The 26,892-nt window shown below is 36.4% G+C and overlaps 1 protein-coding gene across 1 annotated transcript in view; it reads right to left on the bottom strand.

The window, feature by feature from the left end:
- LOC150100229 (uncharacterized) overlaps positions 1–25,913 on the bottom strand; it is a 119,736-nt gene extending 93,823 nt beyond the window's left edge. Inside the window, exon 1 of the mRNA XM_090402397.1 lies at positions 24,771–25,913. Within this exon, the coding sequence (XP_090258523.1) occupies positions 24,771–25,031 (261 nt within the window). The 5' untranslated portion in view covers positions 25,032–25,913. The remainder of the gene's footprint in view (positions 1–24,770) is intronic.
- Between the last annotated feature and the right edge of the window lie 979 nt (positions 25,914–26,892).

The following is a 26,892-nucleotide window of genomic DNA, read 5'->3' on the forward strand; positions in this document are numbered from 1 at the left end:
GCCTAATACAATCTCACCCTTATAATTCGTGATTTATGTAATGCTTTATTTCACAATGCATCGGAAGCTTTCATAGTATGGTTATTAATTCACCAGGGGCTTTGCTTCTGCTGGTTACTATAACCAGCGAATTACCATGTGATTGCACAGCAAGCTTATACTACAAATGAATGGCAATACAAGCTCGCCATCTTTAATAGTGTGGAAAATGGACTCGATGCCGCTGTTACACTAAAAGGCTTGAAAGTAATCATGCATTATAATGAATATTTTTATCATGTGGGTGTTCCCCTTTAAATTCGAGGACTTAGTTATGTAGACGATATGAAAAAACGAAATAACAATTGTGGAATTGTGGATTTCAAATACATTTCCGGTCAGCCTGAAGCTACGATTGGTAGGAGAACAAATCGAAAAATCGCATTTTCACAACACTTTCCCCCCCCCCCCGTCCCTATTCGTTCTCAACAACCTTTTACTTTCATTTCATCTCATCTTCCTTTTCCCTCTTTTACCTTGCGGTGTCGAGGGTTAATTAATCATCGGATCTCAAACCGTTCACAGGATAAGGTGGTCAGCCCTGCACCCCGGTGTATCCTATTTCCGCAATGTTGAGTTCTTAAGGCCAGTTTGCCTACTTTGCTGGATGAAAAACCCCACGATAAACTGGGGGAAAAAAACCTACTGTCCACGCCAAAGACCGGCTAACATGGCTATGGCTGAGGAAGATCCTTTAGCTCCTCACGCCGTCGACGGGAATCGAACCTAGGACACTCCTTCCCCAGGCATATGGTTGCGAAGCGCACAGTCACTAGGCTAACCGCGCGGACTTTTACTTTCATTTTCTTGTTTTCTTTCTTTCATTCTTATAAACTGGATAGTTTATAAATACATAGTACCGCAATGAACAGTACAAGAAACGCCTGCTAAAATATTCGGTGAGCCTACTTTGAATGTAGCCTGTGAATATTGCAATTACATGTAACATGATGGATGAATCACATGTTTCCCTGTACGCACACGTTGAAGGATGATGAATGTCACACGCATCTTTGCCCACATTATTGATATGTTTATTATATAGATATCGCAAAACGCTAAATTGGGATTGTTTATTCGATTGTCGAACAGGCGCTGGAGTTCATCATCAAATTCCTGCCACGTCCTCAAGGGGTGTACAGGATATGACAGTACTACATGAAAAAATTACATCATTACTAACTTCCTATCTACAATTTTCCTCCCAATCAGTCTGTTACTTGTCAAGACTCCAACATTATCAGATCTTATATTTCTATCGTCTAAGGCACTTTGTACCGTATCAATCCACCTATATCTTGGTCTTCCTCTGGGTCGTTTTCCTGCCAACCTGGCAAAGAAGGCTCTAGAGATAAAGATAACTCAAATTTAATGTTTTCTTATATATCAGTGTGGAAAAGAAAAATCAAATTTTAATATTAAATACTTTGTTACCAAATACCATTCTTTACAAAGTTAGACCCAAAATACAGCACAGTGCTTCCTCTTTAAAGTTTATCCCAAAAACAGAATTTTGGCGCTTAAATTTTCCAGAAAATTATTTTTAAATGTTTTACATACATACAAAAATAAATTCAAAATTGTGTAGAATCTTTAAATTGTCTCTGCTGGTTGCCGAACAAATGGATGCGCAATCATAAATTGAAGAAACAAACACACGGAGAAGTTAAAATGCCCCATAAATTCGAGTCACGACTCTGAACGCGACTTGTTTTCCTTTACTGTAATGTGACATAAGCGCCATCTTTTGGACTACTCGTTACCTCTGGATTCTTAAGGCCAGTTTCACTGCAGATATTGCACCATACCAACCGAATTCAAATTCGAGATCAAAGTAAGTCTTTGATATTGAAAGGTTTATCATTCTTTGAACTCATATTAATTTCTGTTTGGAAACTTAATGAAAATAGATGGCGTACTCTTCAACAATTAAATAGCGATGAATTTAATTCTGTAGTTCGCGCACGAAATAAATAAATAAAATCGCTAATAGCAACAACTGTCATTATATACTAATGCAGTATTATACATAATTCCAACCAGTTTCATGCTCACGTTGATAATGCATCAATATAAACTTTCAATTCTTACAATTACTTAAAAGCAAGTTATATTAAGGTGGAATCCTTATTTACTGACTCTTCAGGGAAGAAATGAGCAGTACTAGCAACTACTGCAAAATAGCCAATAAAGTCCCCGTTCTTGCGTTCGGTTCCATTAGATCTAGAATGAAAGGAGGCTGGCTGTAAAACAAGTGATTATCATGCCGCGGTTCCTCCCCACGACCCTTTCGGCGCCATACATACGAGATACGACTGCGACAATTCAGGGAGTGGCTATCCCTAAGGCCTGGTTCACTTTGTGTGTGTGTGTGTGTGTGTGTGTGAAGTGAGCGAGCACGCACGCACACACACACGACGGGTGAGAGCGAAAGCTAGCTCACAAATACGTTTAACTTTATGGATCAGCCAGAATCCATTTCCTGCGTACTAAATTCCCAGAGAACGGGTTATTCATATTATGGCACGTGAGTTTAATATATCCTAATCTAGAATTTTATTCCACGCCACTCCTTAGGCGCCATCTACTCGTAAACGTTTCTTGTCTCGGTGGACAATTTCGGATGTGAGACTTCGTAAAGACGGTCTTGTACTGGACTACTCCATTGGAGTATATATAATTGCTCTCGGTATGAGACCACAAGTGACTGCTGTTGAACACCGTGGGTCATCATATAACTGCCCAATATCTACTTCAAAAATGTCTAAGCGCTAATGTTGGCTATTGATCACTCGCTGCTAAAGGGAGTACGCAAATGTTTAATACCACAGGAATGTTGACATTTCGCAATACTGCATTAAGCTAGATTAGTTTAGCATCACAAGCTAAACAAACACTGCACGTGAAAACCACAATACACTCAAGAGAAATTTAAGAAACTGGTTTAATTAAGACTTGTGGTAGAAAGATTTTTTTTTTCATTACAATGTTCAGGTACGTTGCTAATAAAGAAGCTGTACTTGCTATTATAATTAGACTAAAGCTAAATGCACTCAAGCGTGCGTACGCACTTAAAGTCGAGAAACGATCCTCACATACTGAAAGAACACGGCTTTAAACGCTGACATTCGCTAACCATATCATCCAATAGCATAACCAACGTAATTAATTTACTTGCAATTAGCAAGCTTCCAGTAGCAACAACTAAAATATAACCAAAAAAAAAAAACTGTTGACTATGCCTTTTGGATGACAGCGGAGGCATTCACTGATTGATGCACAACCGCCAACCACTTTCGCCATGGTAACACAACGTCACACATGTCTTAGTCAACAACAGCATAACGCATATTCTAGTGAGTTCAGACTCCCAATTATACTCCTCCATTGACAAGAAATCGAACCAAATAATTTCCAATTCAATAGCCAACAAGATAAAATATGACTAAACTAACTTGATCTTTTAATGAGGTTAGATGATGCAAAATGTTTATTCTAAATACATCTCGAAAAGCACTGATAATAATAAAATTCATGAGTTTTGAAATGCCAATGCAATGATAAAAATACGATGAAGTTCAGAATAACTAAAAGTTTGGTTAAATTGGAATTATAATCGAAGCAACTGGAGCTATGAGGTCAGTATACTCGTATTATATCTCGAATTGCTCGTTCCCTGGAAATTTTGCTTGTTTAGCAGCAAGGTGAAAACTATACTAACCTCCGTATGAAACTGACTAACGCACCATCAGATGCAAAGCACTTATAAAGGTTTTCGCATCCCAGACAGGATTCGAAAACCTTTATTAAACAACGAAGCTTTTCCAATCAAAAGGCAATTCCATCCCATCCTCGCGAATGTGGTAGGGAGGCGCGTAATCATTTTTACCGAAATTAACCAAAACTCCAAAACATAAACTAAATCTTTCTATGATAAAAATTATTATGTTAATTAAACAAAGCATCATTTAGCGCTAATTCACTTGCAACTAGAAAACTTCCAAATTGCAAGTGAATTAGCTATTGCTTCTTACTTTTTTTTTTTTCGATATGGAATAAAAAATGATGAGTTAGAAGCCAGAATTATTATGAAATTATTCAAATCCTTTATTTAAATTCGGAGAATTAACCAAAAAAAAACTAATTTAACTTACACAGGTTTGTGATTAATTTATACTCATTCTAAACTTAGTTCACGCTACTCACTAGTATTGCGTATAATCACAAATACCAAATTTCATCAAAACTAGTCCATCACCGAATGTGACATACATATGAGCGACGATGAGTGGTACCTTTAGCTGAGAAACGTATTACTAAAATGATTACAGCATTTCTGGTGTGAACCCAATTCGTTATTAGGAACATGATTAACAAATAGCGAAAATTAGATAGAAATATGTCGGCTAACAATCACATACTGCTTAACTATTCTTCTGCGTATGACCTTGAAGTAAAGACCAGAACCCGATTTGTGATTTTCCAGAGGTTAGTATACTTACCATTTACGTTCCCTAGGGACAGAGTTGGGTTATTTCAAATTTACAAGCAATCCAGATAAGGCTATGAGTGTCAGTATGTTATCGTGTGGGTACATTCCCATATGTTTCATTGGATTCAACGTCAATAATATGAAGTTAATTTTTTTTTTTTTTTAATTTAGGACATGAGTTAACTTGAAAAAAAAACCGAAAGGTATAGGAACGTCAAAGAAGGTGTTCCTTCTTGAATGTTTACAAAAAACAATGAAGCTTTTCCTGGATAACATCTTCCTTTTACCAGGAGTAACCAAATCTCGTTTACTCCCATAAACGTGAACTCAGTTTACTAGGATAACTCAGCAGGAAGTCAACGAAGTAAAAATGTATGCGGTTGTTTCCTTTTTCTGTAAATAATACTTTTCTACGTATTTCCTCCATTCGCTAGCGCTTGCACACTATTTCCAGGCCAAGGTCTGAAAGAGATTATCTCTGAACCTCACTATAACGAGAAAGCTGCACCAAAGAAACGCTTTAAAAAATGTCGTTTTTGAAACTATATGAATATATAAACGGAAACTATATAAATAGAAAAATACTGATATGTTAATATAATGAATTTCAAAAGAAAAAAAATCCTGTGTTATCAGAACACGGTGGAATTCATAACCATAAGATGGTAACTGAAATTGCTAATCGCCACGTATAACATTACTAAAGACAAACCAATCGATGTTAAGAATGATAGGGGGAAGTCTGTGACTAAATAAACCAGTTACCAGAAGGAAAAAACCACTACTAATTGTCATTAGGATGCATTTATCATGCATATATGAATACAGTAATATTATTCCTACGTTATGCAATAGACAAAGCAAATATCTCGTAAACAAATGTAAATTTTCGTAAGGGTAAACTTATTGGCAGAAAGTTCATGTGGAATCGGAAGGTGATAAAAAAGATAGTTCTATTCGAAGTCAATAAAGCAAACAAAATATATTCACTGGAAGATATGTTAAATGGGAGATGTGTTTCATCGCCCGGATTTTTAAATTATTACCCTTATCTAACTAACCAAGTACGAATCTATTATAACTTTGCATTTATGTCATAAAATTATGAGATATTTTCTAGTTTCCTGTTTAGATATTTAGTTTAAATACTTGAGCAAATATAAAGCGAACTGGCAGAACTGTAATTCTAAAAATATATGCATAAATACTAAGAATAAAAGATATTCTCCTGAAAACCAGTTGATTTTTCAGGAGAAAGTTCGTAACAGATTCCCCCCCCCTGTAAAACAAATATCTCCCACTGATTCGAGTATCTATAACGGAAGTAACTATCGAAATGGCACCTGCAAGACACACAAAGATCTATTGAAAGAAAACAATTATAAAATAATAATAAGGAATTTTATTAGCCAACAATGAAAAATTCTTTTTATGCACAGCAATATTTAGAATGATAGTGAAGCAAGTATTCCAACTATTTCTTTCTTTTTATTTTTTTAAAGAAGTGCTGGACGCTGGAAGTTTTTTGCAATAAGGATAAGTTAATACTTCAATTTTCTGCGATGAGAAAATATAATTATTTGACAGTTTTAAGGATTTAAGCCTCGCTCCGTCTAGAATATGCCCCTAATTGTGTCTATTGCAATCAATTTTAAGTTATAAATAATATATGTAAACTTGACAATGGACTTTTAGTAGACAGTTATGTAGTTACTTAAGTGCATAAAAATTAATTAGAATGAGCTACAGAAGCACGCTCGCAACTCGTAGCGAGCAAGTTAATTAGGCGATTAGCAAGCAGATATTTAAGCATGCCAAAATAAGCCTAAAAACTATCATCATTCATCCTTGCTGCTGTTCCATTCCAACGTAACCGTTGAATCAGCATTTGTCTGTGGGTGATCTTGCTTCCCATTGTTTTCACCCACTCGGAACTGGGATTGAAAAGAGACTACTTACGTCTGTTAACCGCATGTAATGAACAGCAGAGGGGGGGGGGAAACAACGGACTGTTCTGTTTTGCACGAGGAGAACCCGAACTTTACGTCTTCATATAAAAGCTCCTCGAGAATTCTAGATGAGGTTTGAATCCACGTCTTTCAAACCATATGGCATCATCGCACTCTAAAGACTCTCTTGCGTCTGTAAAAGTGTGTTCTCAAACTGGTTTGTGTATTTTGTGGAGTAAAGATTCAGATGTTTATCGACTAGAAGAATCCTATATGAAAGTCTTCCAATCAAGGACAGAACATGACCCTTGGTCTCTTGGAAGAAACTGCTTATCCTCCGAAGCAATGGTTCCGAAAAAAATCCATAGGTTAGGTCCATATATCTCATAGTTATAAAATGGATGTGACATTCGATTTTCATGTTTCAAAGGCAATAGGTTATGCTTGAGTTTATCAGGTGGCTGTCCATAGCTAAGTGGTAAGGTGCCTTTTGTCACTATTTCCGAATATTCCGGTTAGGTTTAGACGTCAACTTACAAAAAAAAAAAAAATGTTGTTAGGCTTTAATAATAAGTTAGTTACTATCGAGTTAAGTTACATTATTAGTTAGTAACCGTCCTATAACTCTAAGTTTTAGCGCGAAGTGTGCAAAGGGCACCGGTAGAAAAACAGCATTCAAATACAGATAGCATTCTGCGCTAAATGGGTATTGTGTTATGTTCTACATGGTTGGACAGCGGTTGTTGATGCACATTAAGTGGGAATATTATTTATGGGGGAGGGAATTGCTTTCTTCTTTTGCACGAAAGGGCTTGACGTAATGTTGTTATTGTAACTTGAAAGAGGACCGTGAATGTCAACGAAGAGGAGAAAAATAAATTAAAAATGTTTATTCTTACTCATTTTTATTGTCCTTCGCTCATATTCATTGTTCGTTTTGGAGTTTCAGCAACAACAGTATTACGCCAAACTCATGTAAGCACTATCATTCCGTGAGTTTACTAGTCTTGGTCGTTCTGAGTTCTATGGTTGATGTTCAGAGCAAAACCGTCCGTGGGTTAGCGAGCGATTGAACGTTCAGCGGGTAGAATTCTTTAGTTAATAAGCAATTTCAAAACTGAAAACTTCCCCAATGATACTCGAAATGGTTGCTGTCGAATCCCACCTTATCGTAATTTGCCCATCTAATCGGATTTCATTCAGTTACAGTATCAAATCCCGTATTTATACTTCTTAAGATTTTATTTTTATTATTATTATTATTATTATTATTATTTTAAGATGATTTATTACATTTTATTACATGTCTCCGTTCTTAAACATCATTTTTCCTGCTTGCTAGCAAACCTTCCCATTTCGATAATAAGACCTTTTATAATTTCAAGGAAGAGATTGTTAAAAGTAAAATAACTCAAAATAAATAATCCAATTATTTTGAACGGAAGGAATTTGTCAGGCTTATCCAACTACTCTACCCTCGCAGCATGAATAGCAAGTGTTGATCGTTCACTTGGAGATAAATGCGTCCACAACTGAATGCAAAGCTTGCGCTTTTTTTTTTGGCTAACGTATGCTATTTAAAAGCAAATTACCGGCTTAGATACGAGTTATGTTTCTTTTCAACAAGTTGACCTGCTATTTTATTATAATTGAAAGACACTCCCCCGTAGAAGTCGAGAAGCATTTTTACAAGAGTTTCTATCGATCGTTTCGAAGAGCTCACTGGATTTTTCTGTTAGACTGAAAAGTCAGATGCACGTTCAACACTGGAAGCAACAAGATTGATAGCGTACGCAGAAACTCACCGAAGGAGCTTTTTTTCATCATTATTTATCTTCTTATTTTTGCTGACTTTGAAATAAAAAAATAAAAAAAAAACATATACACAGTAAGAAATGATTCAGGGCGCAAGTTTGCTTTTCCACAGACGCAACAACACCTTAGCAAGGCCTTAGCATAATGCATTCACAATCTCAAAATCTATATATATATATATATATATATATATATATATATATATATATAAAATGAAACCCGATGTCTAATTTGAAACAATATAATACAAGCTTCAATAAGCATCTAAGCCTTTACTTAGTTATAATTAAACTAGGGGTGGCAAACTTTTCCATGTTCTCCATTTCATCGCATAATGAATGTTACTCAGATAAATTAGCATATGAAAGAAAACCAATTGTGTATGATTTGTTGTTTTCTTTTACGAATCCTAAAACTATAATTTTGAGAAAACGGATACAGCACAAGCTAGTTTGCGCAGTTCGTGAGAGAATACCGACGTGTGTCATGTATTCCTCGTGCCAGTTTAATACTTTATGACATGGCTATAGCGTACCGGTGGTAACGAGCAAGAAAGATCAGCAGGTCAAAGATTTCGAGTTAGCACAAATACGCAGTTCACGCTTTCAGCCTGTGGGTGTGTTATAGGAGTGACCGATCAACCCTTCCATTCAGTCTACAAATGAGTAGCTACTTATTTGATAAGCATTGGACGTCATGTCTTGGCTACCCTCTTTCTGATTAGTGATTCAAAATTAAGGAGGGTAAACCCTGAACCTTCAGGGTTCATGACCTAGCCATTTACCCAATTAAGAATATTAAATACAGTTTACATCCCACCGTATTTTGGGGCATGTTATAAAATACGCAAAATATCCATAAACTCTTAATTTAATCTTACACTGAGTAGCATAAAGTCCAAATACAATTTAAATAACGTATGTAGTTCTACCTTAACCATATATTCCAATGCAGAACTACATACGTTATTTAAATTGTATTTGGACTTCATGCTACTCAGTATATTCCTTAAACTTAAATGCGAAGAACTAGAATAAAAGAAAGTTAGTGTGTTTTATTTCTCAATTACGACTGTGTTTTGGCAGCACCGAAAACCATTCTTTTCTTAGCAAGGAGGGAAGCAACTTCTCAAATTCACCAAAACTTAAAATACTGTTCTCGCATGTGCAGCAAAAGCTCCCTAAAAATGCTTAATACTATACAGAAGAGGACAGGATCAAGCTTATCTCTCAAGAAATAACTCCTACAGTAACTTACTCCAATTATTTTCTCATGTTGTCCCACTAATATGACTACTATCATTCCACCACTTACCTATAGACATGGAAAATCATGAGCAGCTAGTGAACCAACACTTATCCTCTTTCATTCCATAAATTCCTGTTTATTTTTATTATTTTTTTTTTTTTTGTCACATTTCCCCGTGGCCACCACCATGGCACTTAAGTTATATACACTTATGGTTTCGGATTCTTGTTTTTACGTTCCCTGGCAAATGGAAAGTTTAACTTAAATGATCACTGAATTTAAATGACATCCTTGAATAAATGCCAGCCAAAATCAATGAATCGTGTATATCGTATCGCAATAAACCCTCCACAAAGTACTAAGCTGAAAATTATATAATTACTCCCCGTTCTTGTTTGGAAGACACTATCTAAGAGCATGATATGCAGAATCTCTACCCACCCGCAAAATTGAAATTACATTAGTACCGTGAGTTTCATAAAGTTAAGTAATCAGGAAGCCCTTCTGCAGGAAATAATGATGGTATTTTTAACCATTTCAATTCTCCAAAAAGGAGGTCTGTGGTGGCTACAAATAGGATATCTACCACCTAACGACTTTTCATAAACGTTTCTGATACAGCAGAATGAGATAAGCCATAGTTACTTGGCAGGGCTATCTATTTGGTTATTTACACCAGAAAATATATGAGATAATCGATGGGGATATCTGTATATTCTTCTGGCAAACTTTTCTGGTTCCCACTTGGTAGAGCTACATCGCCAGAAGACTACAGGTTAGATTTTCGATTTTTTATTTCACCCATCTCAAAGGGTTTCTTAATCTTCGTTTGAGAACCACAATCACTATATTTATTTACATTTAGCCATATCTATGTCGTATAAACGTTCAGCAGTTGGCGATACACTCAAAAAATTCATAAACAAAAATGCATATTTGCGTACTCTTCAATGGAAAATATAACCTATATATTACAAGTTACTTTTAAAATGTTCGATTACAATGTTTACTACCTGAAATCTAATGATGCACTATCTTGAACATGTTAGTGCTTGTTTTAGAATGATTCATTACAAGCATCTATAGTTCCATACAACCAGTTATGTTGGAAATTTGACTTATGTTCATGACTTTCTAAATCGGAATGGCCTCCAGCTTCAAGTATTGATATAAAGTCGCAGAACAACACATATACAACAAAATATTAAAATTTGCACATATTTTTCATCATCCCACCACTATAATATCTCCAATTGGCTTGCTAGCAACTTGAAGGACTAAACCATGCTTATACCAAAGAGGAGGAGTTCCCGTTTTCTGTAAGTTTAGTCCCTCGTTTCTCCTCCAATCATGAAGTGAGAACGATGTCCTTCGAAGGTGTGATACGGCCTGAGGAGCTTACAGCCATCCCCATTTGAGAGTACAGCAAATGAAACAGGGCCAGAGAACGACAAGTTCTGGGTCAGCTGTAATCTCTCTACCAACTAGAGAGAGATTGAGATTGGTGATATCTAGGGAATTGTTGGGGGTTACGCTTGAGAAGAGAAAGAATTTTTGGATGTTTCGCACTTGTGGGGAAAACGCTATCTCCAAGTCCATCATAATATTCATTTTTGTTCCTAAAACAACTATGAGATTAGTTTAAAAAAATTCGCGAACATTTCCAATACATTTCAGGAATGTATGCAACCTGAATTTCGGTCGCCGTTCATTGCCACCTTCAATCGTCAAAATCGTATTATAATGTGGCTAGAATCTAGTCCTCAGTTTCGTGGTCAGTTCTTCATTTGTTCTTTCCCAATTACTCCGTCCACGATTCTTTTCTCCTTAAAGGTAATACCTGAGCTTATAAGAACTATATCAAATATCAGAGATTTACAAGGACAGAATTTCTCCTTTATCATCTCTAGATAGAACATTTCCTTCATTAATTTTGTCGGTTTAATTAGCTGTGGTTATCGCTCTCCTAACTCAACAGCTCAGCATAGCTTGCCCTTCTTTCTTCATGTGTGTGTAGACTTCCAGCAACCAAACCTGCCAACAGCCAAACCATTTACTCAGCGACTTTAAAAGAGTAGTTGCCATTAGTAAAATCTTAACGGAGTACTACCTGTACATGACAGAATATTGATAATACTACTACATCTCTCCGCATCCTCAGTCTTTCCATTACGAATAACTTATCCAAATATCTTGCTGATGTTATATCAGAAATATTACGTTCAAATTTTATACGGATTTCTTTTTTTTTACAGCATCGTCTCAACAACTATCCTCGACAGCATTTATGTCGGACTACAATTACGAAATAAGAAGATCATCCACTCTTCTCTTCTACGTAAATAAAAAATACTCCATGGGGAAAAAAATCCCCTACGCAGTTCAGCAATATACGCAGACCTTAGCGTTCAATCTTTATATCTAAATCTTTCAAGCTTTTTAATCCTTCACTCAACTGCTCTGAACCTAGTCGATATTACTATTATCAGTGATCACCTTCCTCATCCCACTCCAAGTTAAATTTTCGTATTTTCTAATTTGCAACAAGTACATCAGGCCATATAACCGGAAGAAAGAAATCCACAACGTTCACTTGTGTCTGCACTTGATACTCGTAATCAGATGACATTTGTCGTCCGACAAATGTCATCTGATTGCAAAACCTCGGTTTGAATCCTATCATGGATGCCAGAAACATGTTCAGGCCTTTTCCACCAAAGTCAAGTTAGTCAGTCTCCACAGAACATGAGAGGTTTTGTCCGTTTTGTAGAACAAAACCAGTCGCTGAATACTGGTTCAATAAAATACTTCGCCTGGTGGTTTCAGCTGTCTTGACTTATTCTAAACAATTCAAATTAGATGTTGAAACCGTCAACAGTGAAAAACTAAGTGGTGTCCAAAAGATAAGTAAGTTTTTCATCCTCCCAGCATTTGTTTTCAAATATTCTGTTGGAAAATGTCTGAAGAAAAATCACCTGCAACAACCGAGAAAAAAAGTCCTCCTCCTACCATATCACACGCTCCAATCCCTCCCCGGACCATTCGACAGAGAGAGAGAGAGAGATTAGAAATGTTGAACTTAGATACTCAAAAATTACCAAGCCAAAATTCGGAGCTAAACGGATTGTGTCTCTGTTCATGGAGTTTGAATCTCACTCGGGTATAGGTGTTTGTGAATGTTACAGGTGATGGATGATTTTCATCACTGGGTGTGAGATTTTCACCTGTTACTGAATGAAGTAGCTTGAAAAAAGCACAATATTTTATCTTTAGAACTGAGGTCCCAGATTACGTGTCCGTTAACCCTCATAATTACTAATATAGTTTTTCTAATCTTTAGTAGATGAGAATGTCATTAAAAGGAAAAAAAAAACATTTTTCTCCTGACAGGATCTCTAAAACTTTAAAACTCCAATCTAATGTTGCCATTTTTACGCCTTCGACCAATCAATTGAACGTGAACACTATAAAGCCTTTTACTCTAATCGGCAATGGCTAGCATGAATTTTCATACAGTCTAGAGAATCATTTCCCTTAAGCTCAAGTTTGGATACCATCATGAAAAGGTTCGGAGAAATTCCGGCTGTTATTCTTCGGATCTCCAAGTACAGTATTTGATCATTTCTCAATACATTCTTTTTGAGTAAGCTAATACTTTAGTCTTCCTTTTGCATTTATAGATACTGGCTCTCTTTTTTTTTTTTTTTTTTTCTGCAAATGTCATTCCCAATTTTGCTGCTGAGAGCATTCTGCATATCTCGTTTCATAAATCTTGTCATGTATAAAAACAAAAGGTTACAAGAACAGGTGCAATTAATATCTTTAATGTCGATCTGCATATTTTAATGTTCGAAACCTAAATACTGTGTTGCCTCCTACAGATAAAAAGTTTTCACTTAACCTTCTTTATAAGCACTGAGAAAATTCAGTAAGAAGGAATTTCTCTTCTTATGATTAAAAAAAAAAAAAAACTCCGAGCATTGCAAAAAACATGTCCGATCCAATCTTAGCTTTCACAAAAGCTAGGTCTACTCTCTCGCTCCGGGCATATTTCTCGCCTGAACTACTTACACTACAAAAGTTTAGATCTGACCTATTACGGAATAGTGCTCCACGTTTGAAGGAGATATTCTTCGAGTCTCCTTAAAAATCTTAGTTTCTGTTCAACAAAGAACAGTCAATTGGTTAATGACCTCCTTTTATTAACAATCCTCCCTTACTGACCTATTGAACTACTTGTCGCGCATGGATTCAGTTTCGACTCGACGTCATTTCTATATATATACATCTAAGCATGCCCTCTATATCCGTCTTTCTTAGGAAAAGTAATTCTAATTTTTAAGGTATGGACAAATCTGAAAAATCATTTTTGTGAGTCGGAATAATAATAATAATAATAAACATACAGACCTATAACTGTGTAACTTTGAGACAACAGTTCTGCTCCCATATCACTACACTGCCAGAAGACAACCGTTAAAAGATCGTTTCTAATCGCCGATTAGGGTGACTTACTAGGGCTATTTTTCAGCGGTATCCAGAGTTATTCGATCTCTGGTAGTGCAAACAAGAAGGCTTCCTCTCTCTCTCTCTCTCTCTCCTCAAGGAAACTCAGGTTTTTAATCCCACAACTTAGAATAATTCACGGTAAAACTAACACTATTTCAAACAAAAATATACCAGTTAGGAAATATGAGTGTCTGCGCAGTTAGCCCAGTGGCTATGCGTTTCACAACCGTATTCCTGGGAAAGGAGTGTCCTGGGTTCGATTCCCGTCGCCGGCGTGAGGAGCTTAAGGATTAAGCTCCTCACATCCTAAGCCAAAATAGCCAGTTTTGGGCGTGGACAGCAGAGTTTTTATCTCCAGTTTATCTGGGGTTTTTCCTCTAGCAAGCAGGCAAACCAGGTCGTGAACACAAGCAGCTACAGCCCTAGAATATGCCGGGAGGCATAGGGCTAGTCACCTTATCCTCGGAGCGGGTACGACTTAGAAGGGCTTAAGATAGCTCTGTAACAGGCCAGTAGGCCTAACACGGAGAAGAAGAAGGAAATATGAGTAATAGCATATGTCTGCCATGTTCTCTTCAAGTATTGTTATTGTCAGCAGCCCTATACATTTAACTACCGGAGACGATAAAGCAGAGAACGGTTACTTGCTGATTACCAAATAGTTAGAGATAAGAGTTCTGCCTTTTTTTTTGGAGAATTTGGGAAAATGTATAAAAAAAAAAAATTTTAGGCGCATAACAAAAAACACGGTAAAATAAAATTAATTTTTTGATTAATTAGAAAACAAATGCAAAAAATCAAAAATATATGTAGTAACTAAAGAAACTGATAATACCCTTTCATTCTCAACGTGTGTAGGCAATACTCTTTCAACCCTAACTTTTTTTTTTTTTTTTTTTTTTTTTGGAAATTGGGGTACACAGCCAATCTCCATCTCTCACCATCGCCGATGATGTGTGTATTCCCACGACGTGAACTAGCTGAGAAGTGATGCTCCAAATCCTAATTAGTATTACTGCATGTACTTGTGAGTTGCGGATTAAAAATCCGGGTTTTTTTTTTTTTTTTTTTTCAGAAGATAAAACCCTGCTTGGTCGCTTGCGCCAAAGTTCGACTAACTCTAGAATCAGCGGAAAAATGTTTTAGAAAAATTCGTTTAGCAGTCACTCTAGAATCAAATCAATGTAACTTTCCCCTCCAAAGATCAACAAAAATCTGTTGCTACAAAGATGTTTATCTTTGTAACAACAGATATTTGCTACAAAGATAAATGCAGATCCGTAAACAACAACAACAAAGCTAGACAAAAAAAAAAAGTATGGATATACGTAGGATTATTATTTTCTTAAAAAATTAAGTCATAAAATATTATTCACGAATATATTTTTTATTAATTAATAACTCTTCTTAACAAAGTTGTCTACGTTACTATACGACTACTCTGGCGTCTAAATTTTTCCAATGAGAATTGTCAAAATTTCGACGCATGAATCTAATTCTAAGTTTCGAGGGTTGATTTAGCGTTTATTATTATTATTTGTTTCTTGGAACAGAACATGTTAAACATTAGGGAGGAAGTTTTTAATAACTAACAAAGAGTACACTTAAAAGAAAAATTATTTTAGTGAAAGAGCAGTCGAGCACCGGAATAAAATCGCCATAAGATATTATAGTAATAGCAACAGAGACCTTAAACAGATTCCGAGTCCCAAAATATTTAGTATAACTGACAGACTAATAACAATTGTTTTATTTACTTTACAATACTTCTATTGTTAATGGTCGTATTTATTTAATGGTTTTATATGATCAGGATTTCTCCTATTGAGGATTCCATTTGTCCTTCAAATGAAAAGATCAGGGTTCGAATCCCTAGAACGATAGTTCCTTTATAAGGATATTTTGAACTAAAGGTGGGTAAACTGGTTTGATATGGAGACTATAGGTATGTGAAGGATTTTCGCTCACATAAATTTGGATTTCTCGTCTCGCAAAACGAACCGGTCCGAGAACACCACCAATTAAGCAAACATAATATACTGGCCTCAGTCTTAATGACCCTCCGTAGCTCACTTTATAAAAACAATGCCCTCCGGTTGAAATTCTCCTTCCCCTCAAGTTCAGGACGCAAAGAATATAAGGGCTTTTCATATGAAGGCAACAGTGTTTTTCTTACTGGAGATTCCGTTTTTAACACCCAGCAAAATAAGCAAACCGGCTGCAAGTACATGCGCAATTAACAAGTCTCTCTCTCTCTCTCTCTCTCACACACACACGTGCCTCATCGCCTTAGCTGCTTCGTCTCCATAATTTCAAACTTATACCCTCCGCTTCGTACTTTTTTATGCGTTTTTTTTTAAACTTTACATCACATTAAAAAATAAAGATATTAAGTTACTTTAAATGAAAGTCTATTGCTTATTAACGTTGCACGTTTAGCCCTTCGACGCTTCCTAATTGGTATGAATCTCATCATTTTCCTTTCACAAACCTGAATTTAATTAACCCATATCAGTTTGCAATTACTCTAAATGTTTTAGTTACAATTCGGCGAGAGAGAAAGAGGGGGGGGAAGCTTCAAGTAATGTAATCGCTAAATCTTCGCTAACAAAATAACACGGTACCCTGTACAAGCTATCGCTATTAATACATTTTGCAAAATCGCAACAGACAAAAGCGTTTCAGATCGCCAATCAGCTATGTTATTCATATACATAATATTCAAAAAAAAATTTTTTTTTTATGCATTAGTGGTAAACAAGAAAACATTGAAACGGATAAATAGCTAAAGTCTGGGATATATTTTTTTAAAATAATAATAGTAATAATAATAATTCAAAATCCTAAACAAGAATTTATAAATTAGGGAATACAAGAGTAAGTAGATGTTACAGATTTCTCCATTTCAACGATAACAACAACAACGATGTTTACGTGCAATCAGTAGCACTGACAGGATTTCTTAATAACATCCAGAAATGTTTCTTCTACCCACAAAATAATAATAATAATAAACCACAGGATTTCGCATCTCAAGATAGTAACTGATAACGTATGTTTGCTACTATCTCGAAATCGTAAACGTACACTATTAATAAAATAGTTTTAAAATGTAATAAAATTTAAGGAAGATGAATTTCTATGTCCGAACCATAAAATAAATAAAATCTGCCTCGTTAAAAGATAGAAGAATTTATCATTAGCATTATGACATCGTTACGTGCATATCATCGTCTGCAGATATTATTATACTGAAAAATCTGGCTGAACACTTTTGTGCATCTTTTTGATTTCTTTCTAAATGTTTTAGTCGGTAATTCTATAAAAACTGATCTTATTTTTCTGTATGTAAAAGCTAAAATCACGCAAGCAAATAATGGAACAGGTAAGTTTATTATATTTTAATTAATAGCATTTTCAGCTGTTCCCACTAAAACATTCGGTTTCGTTAATCTTGTTTTCAACAATAAAATATGCTGTACAGACAGGCTCATAAATTTAAATTCCTGCTGCCGTCTCTTTATATGATACGTTTGTGAGATTTTGTGCTGCATTTTTCAGCAGAAGTTATCTATTTGGTTTTTCTAAAATGTAGGAATTTAATCAAATTCCAAAAATGTCCTTGAAAATTTCTTCGAAAGCTGTTAAGCCCTCCAACTGCAACTAGTCAGACGTAGCAGAAAGCTAAATCTCGGAAACCAATCACATGTTGGCTTCCAGAATCTCTACTGGACTTAATAAACAGCGACAGTTTCTTAGCTGCTGCTCTGGTTGTTGATTGAATTCGGTTGATTATTTATTCAGGTGAATTAGATTGCTATTGAATAGTTAAGATGAAATGATATATAGAGGTAAACGTTCTATGCTGTATATAATGGTTGGGAGTTCCGAATGATATATTTAGAGGTAAGCTTTCTTCCTTTTGTCTATTTTTGTGATTACACATTGCTTAGCTGGTAGACTCTTGCGTGATCTGAGGGATTTGTCAATAGACCACCCTCCTAGATCGTCAGGAATAAGACATCGGAATCGTCCCTCATTGTACACAAGGATGGAGAATGTAAAAGATATCAAGGACGCCATTCAACAGTTAAACAAAGATATGTTACTTGACATTCTCAAATTCATTCTAAAGAAATTTGAAACGACTTATCCTGGTTGCTTGAACCTCTTCACTCAAGTAAATGACACTGGAGATGATGATTTGGACATCGAAGAGGACATTACACCTGTTCCACCTACAAAGACTCCCCGAACAGTTCGATTGTTCACAGGAGGAACAATCTAATAAAAGACGCAGAACATCGGAAGGTGGAATGGAAGATGATGTAACAACTCACCAAAATCAGATCACCCAAAATAGAAAAGGTCCCTCCATTTATCTTTATCGAAGATAAAGATAAATGGACCTCAGTCTCAAGATCCCTAGGAGAACAAAATATCAATTTCTCCTGGGCAAGAAATACTGAAGAGGGTGTAAAGATTCACCCTACTACTGTCACAGATTATCGCATGATGACGAAAATGCTGGACAACTCTAAATTGCCCTTCCACACCTTTGCGCTAGCAAGCGAGAACTTAAAAGTAGTTCTAAGAGGAGTGGCTGAGGGCATCACAACTGATGAGATCACAGCTGACCTCATCAATCAAGGATTGACCCCGATCAAAGTCAGTAGAATGTTGAAGTCAGATAAAACACCAATGCCACTGGTGTTAGTCGAAATCTCCAACACAAAAAAGAATCTATGAAGTTACCGACATTTGTAAGCTTAAAATTACAACCGAACCTCTAAGGAAGAAGGCATCGGCAGGGCACTGCCACAGATGCCAGAGGTTCGGGCATGCCCAAAAACTGTGCAGAGCTGCCTACAGATGCCTAAAATGCGGTGAGGGTCACCAAACTAATTCCTGCACCAAGCCCAGATGTACACCTGTCTGCTGTGCCAATTGTAGAGGACCACATCCCTCTAATTACAAGGGATGCCTTTTCCATCCAAAAAACCATGGATCAACAAGAACGAACCACGCTCCTCCAAGCAATGACACAAACAACGAAACAGGTCGCCCTCCAGATCATAATACCTCACATTCGGCAACACAGGAAGGCACTCGACCTTCATCCATATCCAAATCATATGCGGAAGCGGTAAGAACCCATGCTCCTTCATCGCAAGAGCGAACAAGCTCTAATCTCACACCAGCTTTAACCTCGTCACTTGCAACAATGCTGAATGATTTCAGCAAAGCAAGCACCTCACCATCTTCCAAAAAGAGATTCTATCTAGAAACCCAATCTATATTAACAGCTCTCTATAATGTTTAAAAATTTTAAACCAAATTCTCTCATGATAACAGCATGGAATGCCAATGGCTTAACAAATAAAATTCTCGAGCTGCAAGAATTCGCAAAAAAAAAAAAAAAAAGATACAATCCAGACATAATCTTGATCAGTGAATCCCACCTCAGACCATCAAATAACCCAAAATTAAGAGGTTATATTTTATATAGGACAGACAGACTTAACTCTAGTGGAGGCAGCACAGCTATTTTTATTAAAAATTATTTAAGCCACAACTCGCTGACCAATCCCCAAATTCTAAACCTTGAGGTGACAGGTGTGGAGGTGCACACTAATAACGCAGGCAAACTCAAAATCTACGCAGCGTACAATCCTCCCAGCATTCCACCTCCATCCTCGGCTCCACGGATTCCATAATTATAGCAGGAGACCTAAACTCCAAACATACGGCCTGGTTCAGTTCGTCAATCAACTCCAAAGGCCGTACCTTATTCAACTACACGTTACTCAACTCATCAATAGTAGCTGGACCCACTCACCACAGCCCATCAGGAAGTTCTGATGTATTAGACATAGTTATCCTCAGAAACATCAAATATTAATACCAGGCTGGAGACAGAAGAGCTTAACTCATCATAATCCCATCCTGCTCAGGTTAGGACTTCAAGATCAGCTCTCTCCCCTCATCATTCTTTCTTACCATGGGACAAGCTCTCTAAGGTTCTCCCAGTCCACATCGGTCCACCCTCCTGTCATTCGTAAAAAAGAAGAAATAGACCAAGCTGTAAGCAATTTAACTAGGCAAATCAACACAGCAATAGCATCACTCACTCAAACCACTGTCCTCCACGCTCCCAACTGGATCCCAGAAGAGATAATGGACCTCATTAGGGCCAAAAATAAAGCCAGAAAGCGATATCACAACACCAGAGCCTCACAGGATAAAACAACCTTAAACAACCTGAACAGACAGGTTCGAGAAGCCCTCCAGATGCACAAAAATTCCAAATGGGAACCAAACTCAGGGAAATCAACCGAGAAGATAACTCCATGTGGAAGTTTGTAAAATCTCTTCGTACCAAAAGACAACCACTTCCCCCTTTGAAGACCAATCTTGGAATTGCACACTCAGATGAAGAAAAAGTAGAAGCCCTAATTGACAATCTGGAAAATCAATGCAGCCCATCTTACGTAAACTTAAATATCAATCTTATTTATAAAGTTCATCGTAAAGTTAGAAATGCACTAAGACAGCCTAAGGATGATTCAGAAACCATCACCCCCACATCTCCAACAGAAATAATAAATATTATTTCCCATCTGAAGAATAAAAAGGCCCCCGGCCCTGACGGCATTACCAATAGAATAATAAAGCTACTCCCACGGAAAGCCATAATTCACCTAGTTAATATTACCAATTCCATTTTAAGATTCCAGTACTTTCCCACAGATTGGAAAATCGCGGACATTAACCTCTGAAAAAGCCTGGTAATAACCCACAACTTCCCCAAAGCTACAGGCCCACAGTCCTCTTTCCTGTCTTGGCAAAGTAATAGAAAAGGTCATCCTATCAAGACTACAATCAGCAGTGGACAAACAGAAAATAATCCCAAATGAGCAATTTGGGTTTTGCAAAGCTCACAACACGGTGCAACAAATTCACCGACTAACAGAACATATCACTCATGGTTTTAACTGGCACCTTCACACCGCTGCTGTATTTTTGGATGTTGCCAAGGCCTTTGATAAGGTCTGGCATCAAGGTCTTTATCTTCAAACTAATTGAAAACAATATCCCAATTAAACTAGTGAAACTCATATATTCATATATTAATGAAAGATACATGCAACTAAAACTCAACGGAATTGTGTCATCAAGGCGCAAAATTCTGGCGGGAGTACCTCAGGGTTCTCTTCTGACCCCAATACTTTTCACAACTTACATGGCAGATATTCCTCTCAATTCAAGAACAACTACTACGGCCCTTTATGCCGACGACACCGCTATTCTAGCTAGATCGCTCAGCCCTCGCCTAGCAATCACTAGACTCCAAGGAAGTATCAATGAGCTAGCAAACTGGTTCACCAACTGGAGGATTCAAGTGAACCCCCTCAAAAAGCTCAGCCATGTTGTTTTCAAGAAGAAAGGTCTGCAACAAAGAAGACATCCTGCTCTCTGGTCATAAGATCCCATGGCAATCAGAGACCAAATATCTTGGGGTATTAATGGATAAGAAACTCCTTTTTAACAAGCACATCAATCTCATTGGCTCCAAATCTTCCAAAGTAATAGCACAGCTCTATCCATTGATCAACCGCAAGAGCAAATTGAACCTACATAATAAATTGCTTCTTTACCGGATGGTAATACGTCCAGTCATTACCGACGCCTCACCAGCATGGAGTCACACTTCAAGATCAAACATTTCGAAATTGCAGAGAATCCAAAACAAATGCCTTAGGATGATCCTGGATGCACCGTGGTTTATCAGAGATTCACCGAGAAACCGGCATTCCATATATTTCCTCCTCTCTTCGTGATCTTGCAGAAAAATTCTTCGTGAAGTCAAGTTCACATTCAAACCCACTAATCGTACAAGCTGTCAATTACAATGAGACTGATTACTACAAACACAAAAGACCGAAGGGTATTCTTCTCTCGACTGATCATAGCTAACACAACTGCCCTCAGAGGGCGAGCTTAACTGCTCACAAACCTCCCATTCCCAAACAACTCTCATTACAGATAAAGGGGAATATGAAAAGCACTAGTGCTTCACCCATCCTGTCAGTAATGTTAATGGTAACTGCTGTTCTTTTATAAACGGATGTGTACCTTGAACCATCACTAAGATCTCTTTTCAGTTCTTATCAGAGAACAAAGTCATGGAGCACAAACTAACAGAGTTCAGTAAAGGAAATACCAACCTCATTGATGGTATAAGGTTCTAAGCTAGCTCAGTGATGTTCACAGACTACAAATGAAAGGAATAGTAAATGCTTTCTCCTTCAAACTCATACATTCTGCACGGGGAAAATTATAAAATCAAATTAAAAATAATAAATTGTCCGTTATTATTATTTTTGTCTTTCGTGGTTTCGCGATGACCATTGTTCAATGTGATATTGAAAAAATTATACTCTGTCGATTTGCAGATTATTCCGGCGATGTTCTAATTTAAACCTTACTGAGAATTTACGAAACAAAACGAACGCAATGAATGGTCAGCTAAATGAGCTAAGTGGAGACAAACAGAATATGGAATTGTAATAAAAACAAAACGAAGTCCAAGTCTTGAATCATTTTTGTCCACAAGTAAAATTACTTTTACTGCATTTCATTTGCATGATTATTGCAGCACAAGTTAATTAAATAAAAAGCTGAAGTAATACTTGCTTTTAATACGCTAGCCTATTAATTTTAATAAATGCTTATTTTAGAATATTCATAAACTGGCTTTCAAAAAAAAAATATTATTATACCTACAATTAATATTAAAATTACAAAACAAACCATCCAGAAATACCAAAAGATTTTTAATATCATCTATAAATACAAAACAAGTGAAATAATTTCAATAAAAGGCCATTTTGAATCGGTACAGTGTGTAGTTTCTCATCAGTATAGTTAACTGGAGATTTAAGTCTAATAAGAAAATGTTTATTATTAGTTTTATTATATATTGATTTTAATTATGTATTTTTATTCGTAGTTTCTATTCATTTTTATGTTGTCAATTAGCGATTTCCAGTCTTTGTTTGAATAACTAACGTACGTATGCACGAAGATGAATTCACACACGTCTGTTGACTGAACAAAACTGGATTCAAATTCCTATAAACGAGGATCGTACTATTTTTTTAGAAGGAAACTACTTTTAACATCCATACACCGGCCCTAGAAAATTATTAGCTCAATTAAAAATTACAAAGCCTAGCTATCATTACTTCATTGGATCCTACTGTTTCAATATTACTATACTTAGCATGGTTGCTTGCAAACCTCGATCTCAGAGATGTCGCTTAAGGATTGTAACAGAATGGATTATACATATTTCAAAATACTTTACACCGCTCTGAAATCGATAACAATTGGATTTTTATCGATTTCGAAACAAATAATAAAATTTTCTAACCATACAACCGTTTTTATAAATGCAATCAATTAGCAGCTGTCGGCCATTATTAAAACCATACCTCATAATAAACTCCTCTTCACCCGTCTCTACTGTTCACAAAGTCTACATTCGCAGCCCAGAACATATCATATAGCGGATGACAAAGTCCGCAAACTTTTTTTTTTATATTTTCCTTTCTATGTGTAAACACCTAGTGGACTACGTGTTTTGTTTCCATGCTGAATTGCTGAACGCAGTTCTTTATTTTAAATAGAGCGATAACCATAAATTAAGCCAATTAGAAGAAAGAATAAAAATACATACATACGTCATATTTTAAATTATAATAATTTAAGGCAGCTCAAGTGCATTTACGTTTGGCTTTTTAACAGCTCTCAAACGGCTGCATATCATTCCATATTTGTAAACATGAGGGATAATAGCCAAAACATCAAGAACGCCATTTAATAACAGGCTTTTCTTTTTCTTTTTTATCGGAATGATTGTATGTGCAAGTACTTTAATATTCCACGATTGTTAATTAAAATACTTTTTAAAATTAGAAAGATATGCAAAATTATATTTTACGATTATTTACGAAATAAAATTATAAATGCCATTACATTTCCTATGTAACTTGATGCATGCAGTCGATTATAAAACTGTCGATGGATCATATTATTTATTAACCAGGCATCTGCATAGAGATTAATAATTGCCGAATATCTTTTTAAGAAATCTTTCGTCCCCCCAAAAAAGTACAAATATAGGGGGGGGGGCTGAAGAGTTCTGATAAACACCTAGAATAAAAATTAAATTAAAGCAACTGATATAATCTAAGAAAGAACATATCTTAAAACCCTTTAACCACCATTTCATCAAATTGTAATAGTTTGTTCTTTTTCTTTTAGGATATATAGCATTTTTGTTCTATGTGAACTTTTCAGCCCCCCCCCCCTCCGCATACGTACAGAGATATGTTCAATTACATAATTAAATGAAGTATTTAATTTGCTAATTCATATATAATCCAAGTATACGTATATTCCTGTATAAATTGGTAAATAATAACTTATCGAGTGTTCATTACGATCCATATTCGATATATTTTGCAAGTCTCCAACTAATCGCTGAAAAGAGAAACGCACATTAGTCACGTGCTAGCTTGGTAAAGGCATCCATCTCAGCTTGTCGTCTGCAACCGTCCAACCAATAAAACCATACACAAGCCGAACTATACTGCCTGTAGCAAGATAAGAGCGAAAAATGAAAGTTTGTGGAAAAGAAAATAAACACTTACCGACAATAACCTCTGGGTATCCGTTGGCGTTGCACTAGGCTCCTTCGTACTTCTGTGATCACTTTTCTTGGCCTTTTTCGCCTTAGCCTCTAAGAAACGCTGCTTCAAAAGTAAAGTTTCCTGACGCTGTTGGTTATATAGTCCGTTGGCTGTGTTGTCGTAGCGCGGAAGGCAGGCATTTTGGTGGCGGCGGTAGAGCTCAAACCGGCGGCGTAACCGGTCCACTACTGTTTGTCGCTTCGGGGTTAGAATATCCCCCATGCCTCCTTTCGCCGCCGGCCCCACAGCGGTGCCTTACTTGTGGCGCGTCGGGAGGAACGCTGGGGAAAAAGGTAGGAATGCACACGGTCAGCACCCCAGGCCAACGGCTGTAGTCCAGTAGAAACAACGTACATCCATGATAACGACAGATGTTCTAATTGTAAAGTAGCACGCAATCTGATGTATCACATTATTGTCAAGTGTTTGGTATACTGAATCAGCAGACTCTGATGAACATTTTCATCCTTCGCACAAATAATTCTTAAACTTTCCAACTTAATCCGATTTTTAAAAAATAATAATAATTAAAAATAAAACTTCAAGGAAAGTTTAAAACTCTCCAATTGTCTTTAAATTTTCACAAAGCGCTGCGTTTACATACATATAATCCTATTGGTGCTTTGGTAAGCCACCAGCACCTCACGTCTGCCACTTGATAAAAACTCCACGTTGTAAAAGTTGATAAATCTACAAGCTCTACGCACAATCGTCTCACTAACACCACTGTCTTCGTACCTCATCTCGCAGACGTGGAACGCGAGTGGTGTTCGATCGGTCACTCCAGCTACGACAGGTTGAAGCTACGGCGTCTGTCGAAAGCGAGCCACGGCTACATGGGGGTTACTTTGCGCGAACGCGCGCGCGCGGTAGCGGTGGTTGGTGAGGCGACTTATGGGCTGCCAGGAGAAGAGGGGAGGTAGCTGGTCGGCTGACTTGTGTCCCATTTCCAAGGCTTGGAGTTTATCGGTAGAAGCGTAGGCTTGCTATTTTCTCTTGTATTTTCGCTACACATTACACTGCAGAAATTCATCGCGCTAAGCAGTTGTTCAACGACACTTCGTCAACCCATGACGAACTACAGTTCTGAACTTACCAAATAGACTTCGCAGCCAATGCATAAACTTTAACAAAAGACAACAAACTTTACTAAAGACTTATTTCAAACTAAGTGTTATTGAATTTCGCCGGTAGGTGGCACCACTTGAGCGATGTTTACAGCTCAGAATCAAATTCTCCAACATGCATAAGGAAATTATTGGTAGTCACGTGAATTGTTTGCTAACGTGAGGAATGACATAAATTTCTGTATAAATGCAATTTATTTCTTCAAGGTATGCCACACCTTTTCATAACGTGTGGAACAGCTTTTCATGATCATTGTAAATTACGCGATTTAAAATTTTCTCTACACTGAAAAATCTCAATTATACAGCAATTGAAATTAATAAATAAAAAAAAAAGATCCTACTAAGTCTATTTGATTTATTTTTATTTAAAAAGAGGAGGGAATGTGAAAACACTAAACTGTTGAATACTTAAATATTATACAGCTTAGAATAATATTTTATAAAAATAATTCATATGCGATATTTAATTACATATACGTATTATATCTTTTCTAGCAGTTATGTCTGGAAAAAGTTTCTTATTACGTTTGTGAGTAAACGATTTAAGGTAGTTTCAACATACAGGTAAAATTCTTCAACTTTTCTAATACAATATGCAGGCATATTTATCAGGTTAATTAGTTTGAAATAGGTGACTCGTGCTTATAACTTGCCCGAATTTATTTACTACGAATATTTTGCTTTCTTTAACAATTTTTCACCTTAACTACAATGGTCACTGAACCAAACAAACCCTCTCACAATCATTATCTCATGAAAAAAATTGTTGGGTTTGTAAAACAAAATTCTCTTTAGTGAATTATTATTTTATAAACATCCTTAAATAAAATTTCGGTATAATATATGCCCATGTTTTTAAGTATGTGCCTTGGACTACGTAGAGATATCCAGTTAATAATAATAATAATAATAATAATAATAATAATAATAATAATAATAATAATAATAATAAT

Source organism: Typopeltis vanoorti, chromosome 13 (assembly GCF_054136105.1).
Source record: "Typopeltis vanoorti isolate ZY-2024b chromosome 13, IOZ_Tvanoo_1.0, whole genome shotgun sequence".
Lineage (NCBI taxonomy): Eukaryota > Metazoa > Arthropoda > Arachnida > Uropygi > Thelyphonidae > Typopeltis > Typopeltis vanoorti.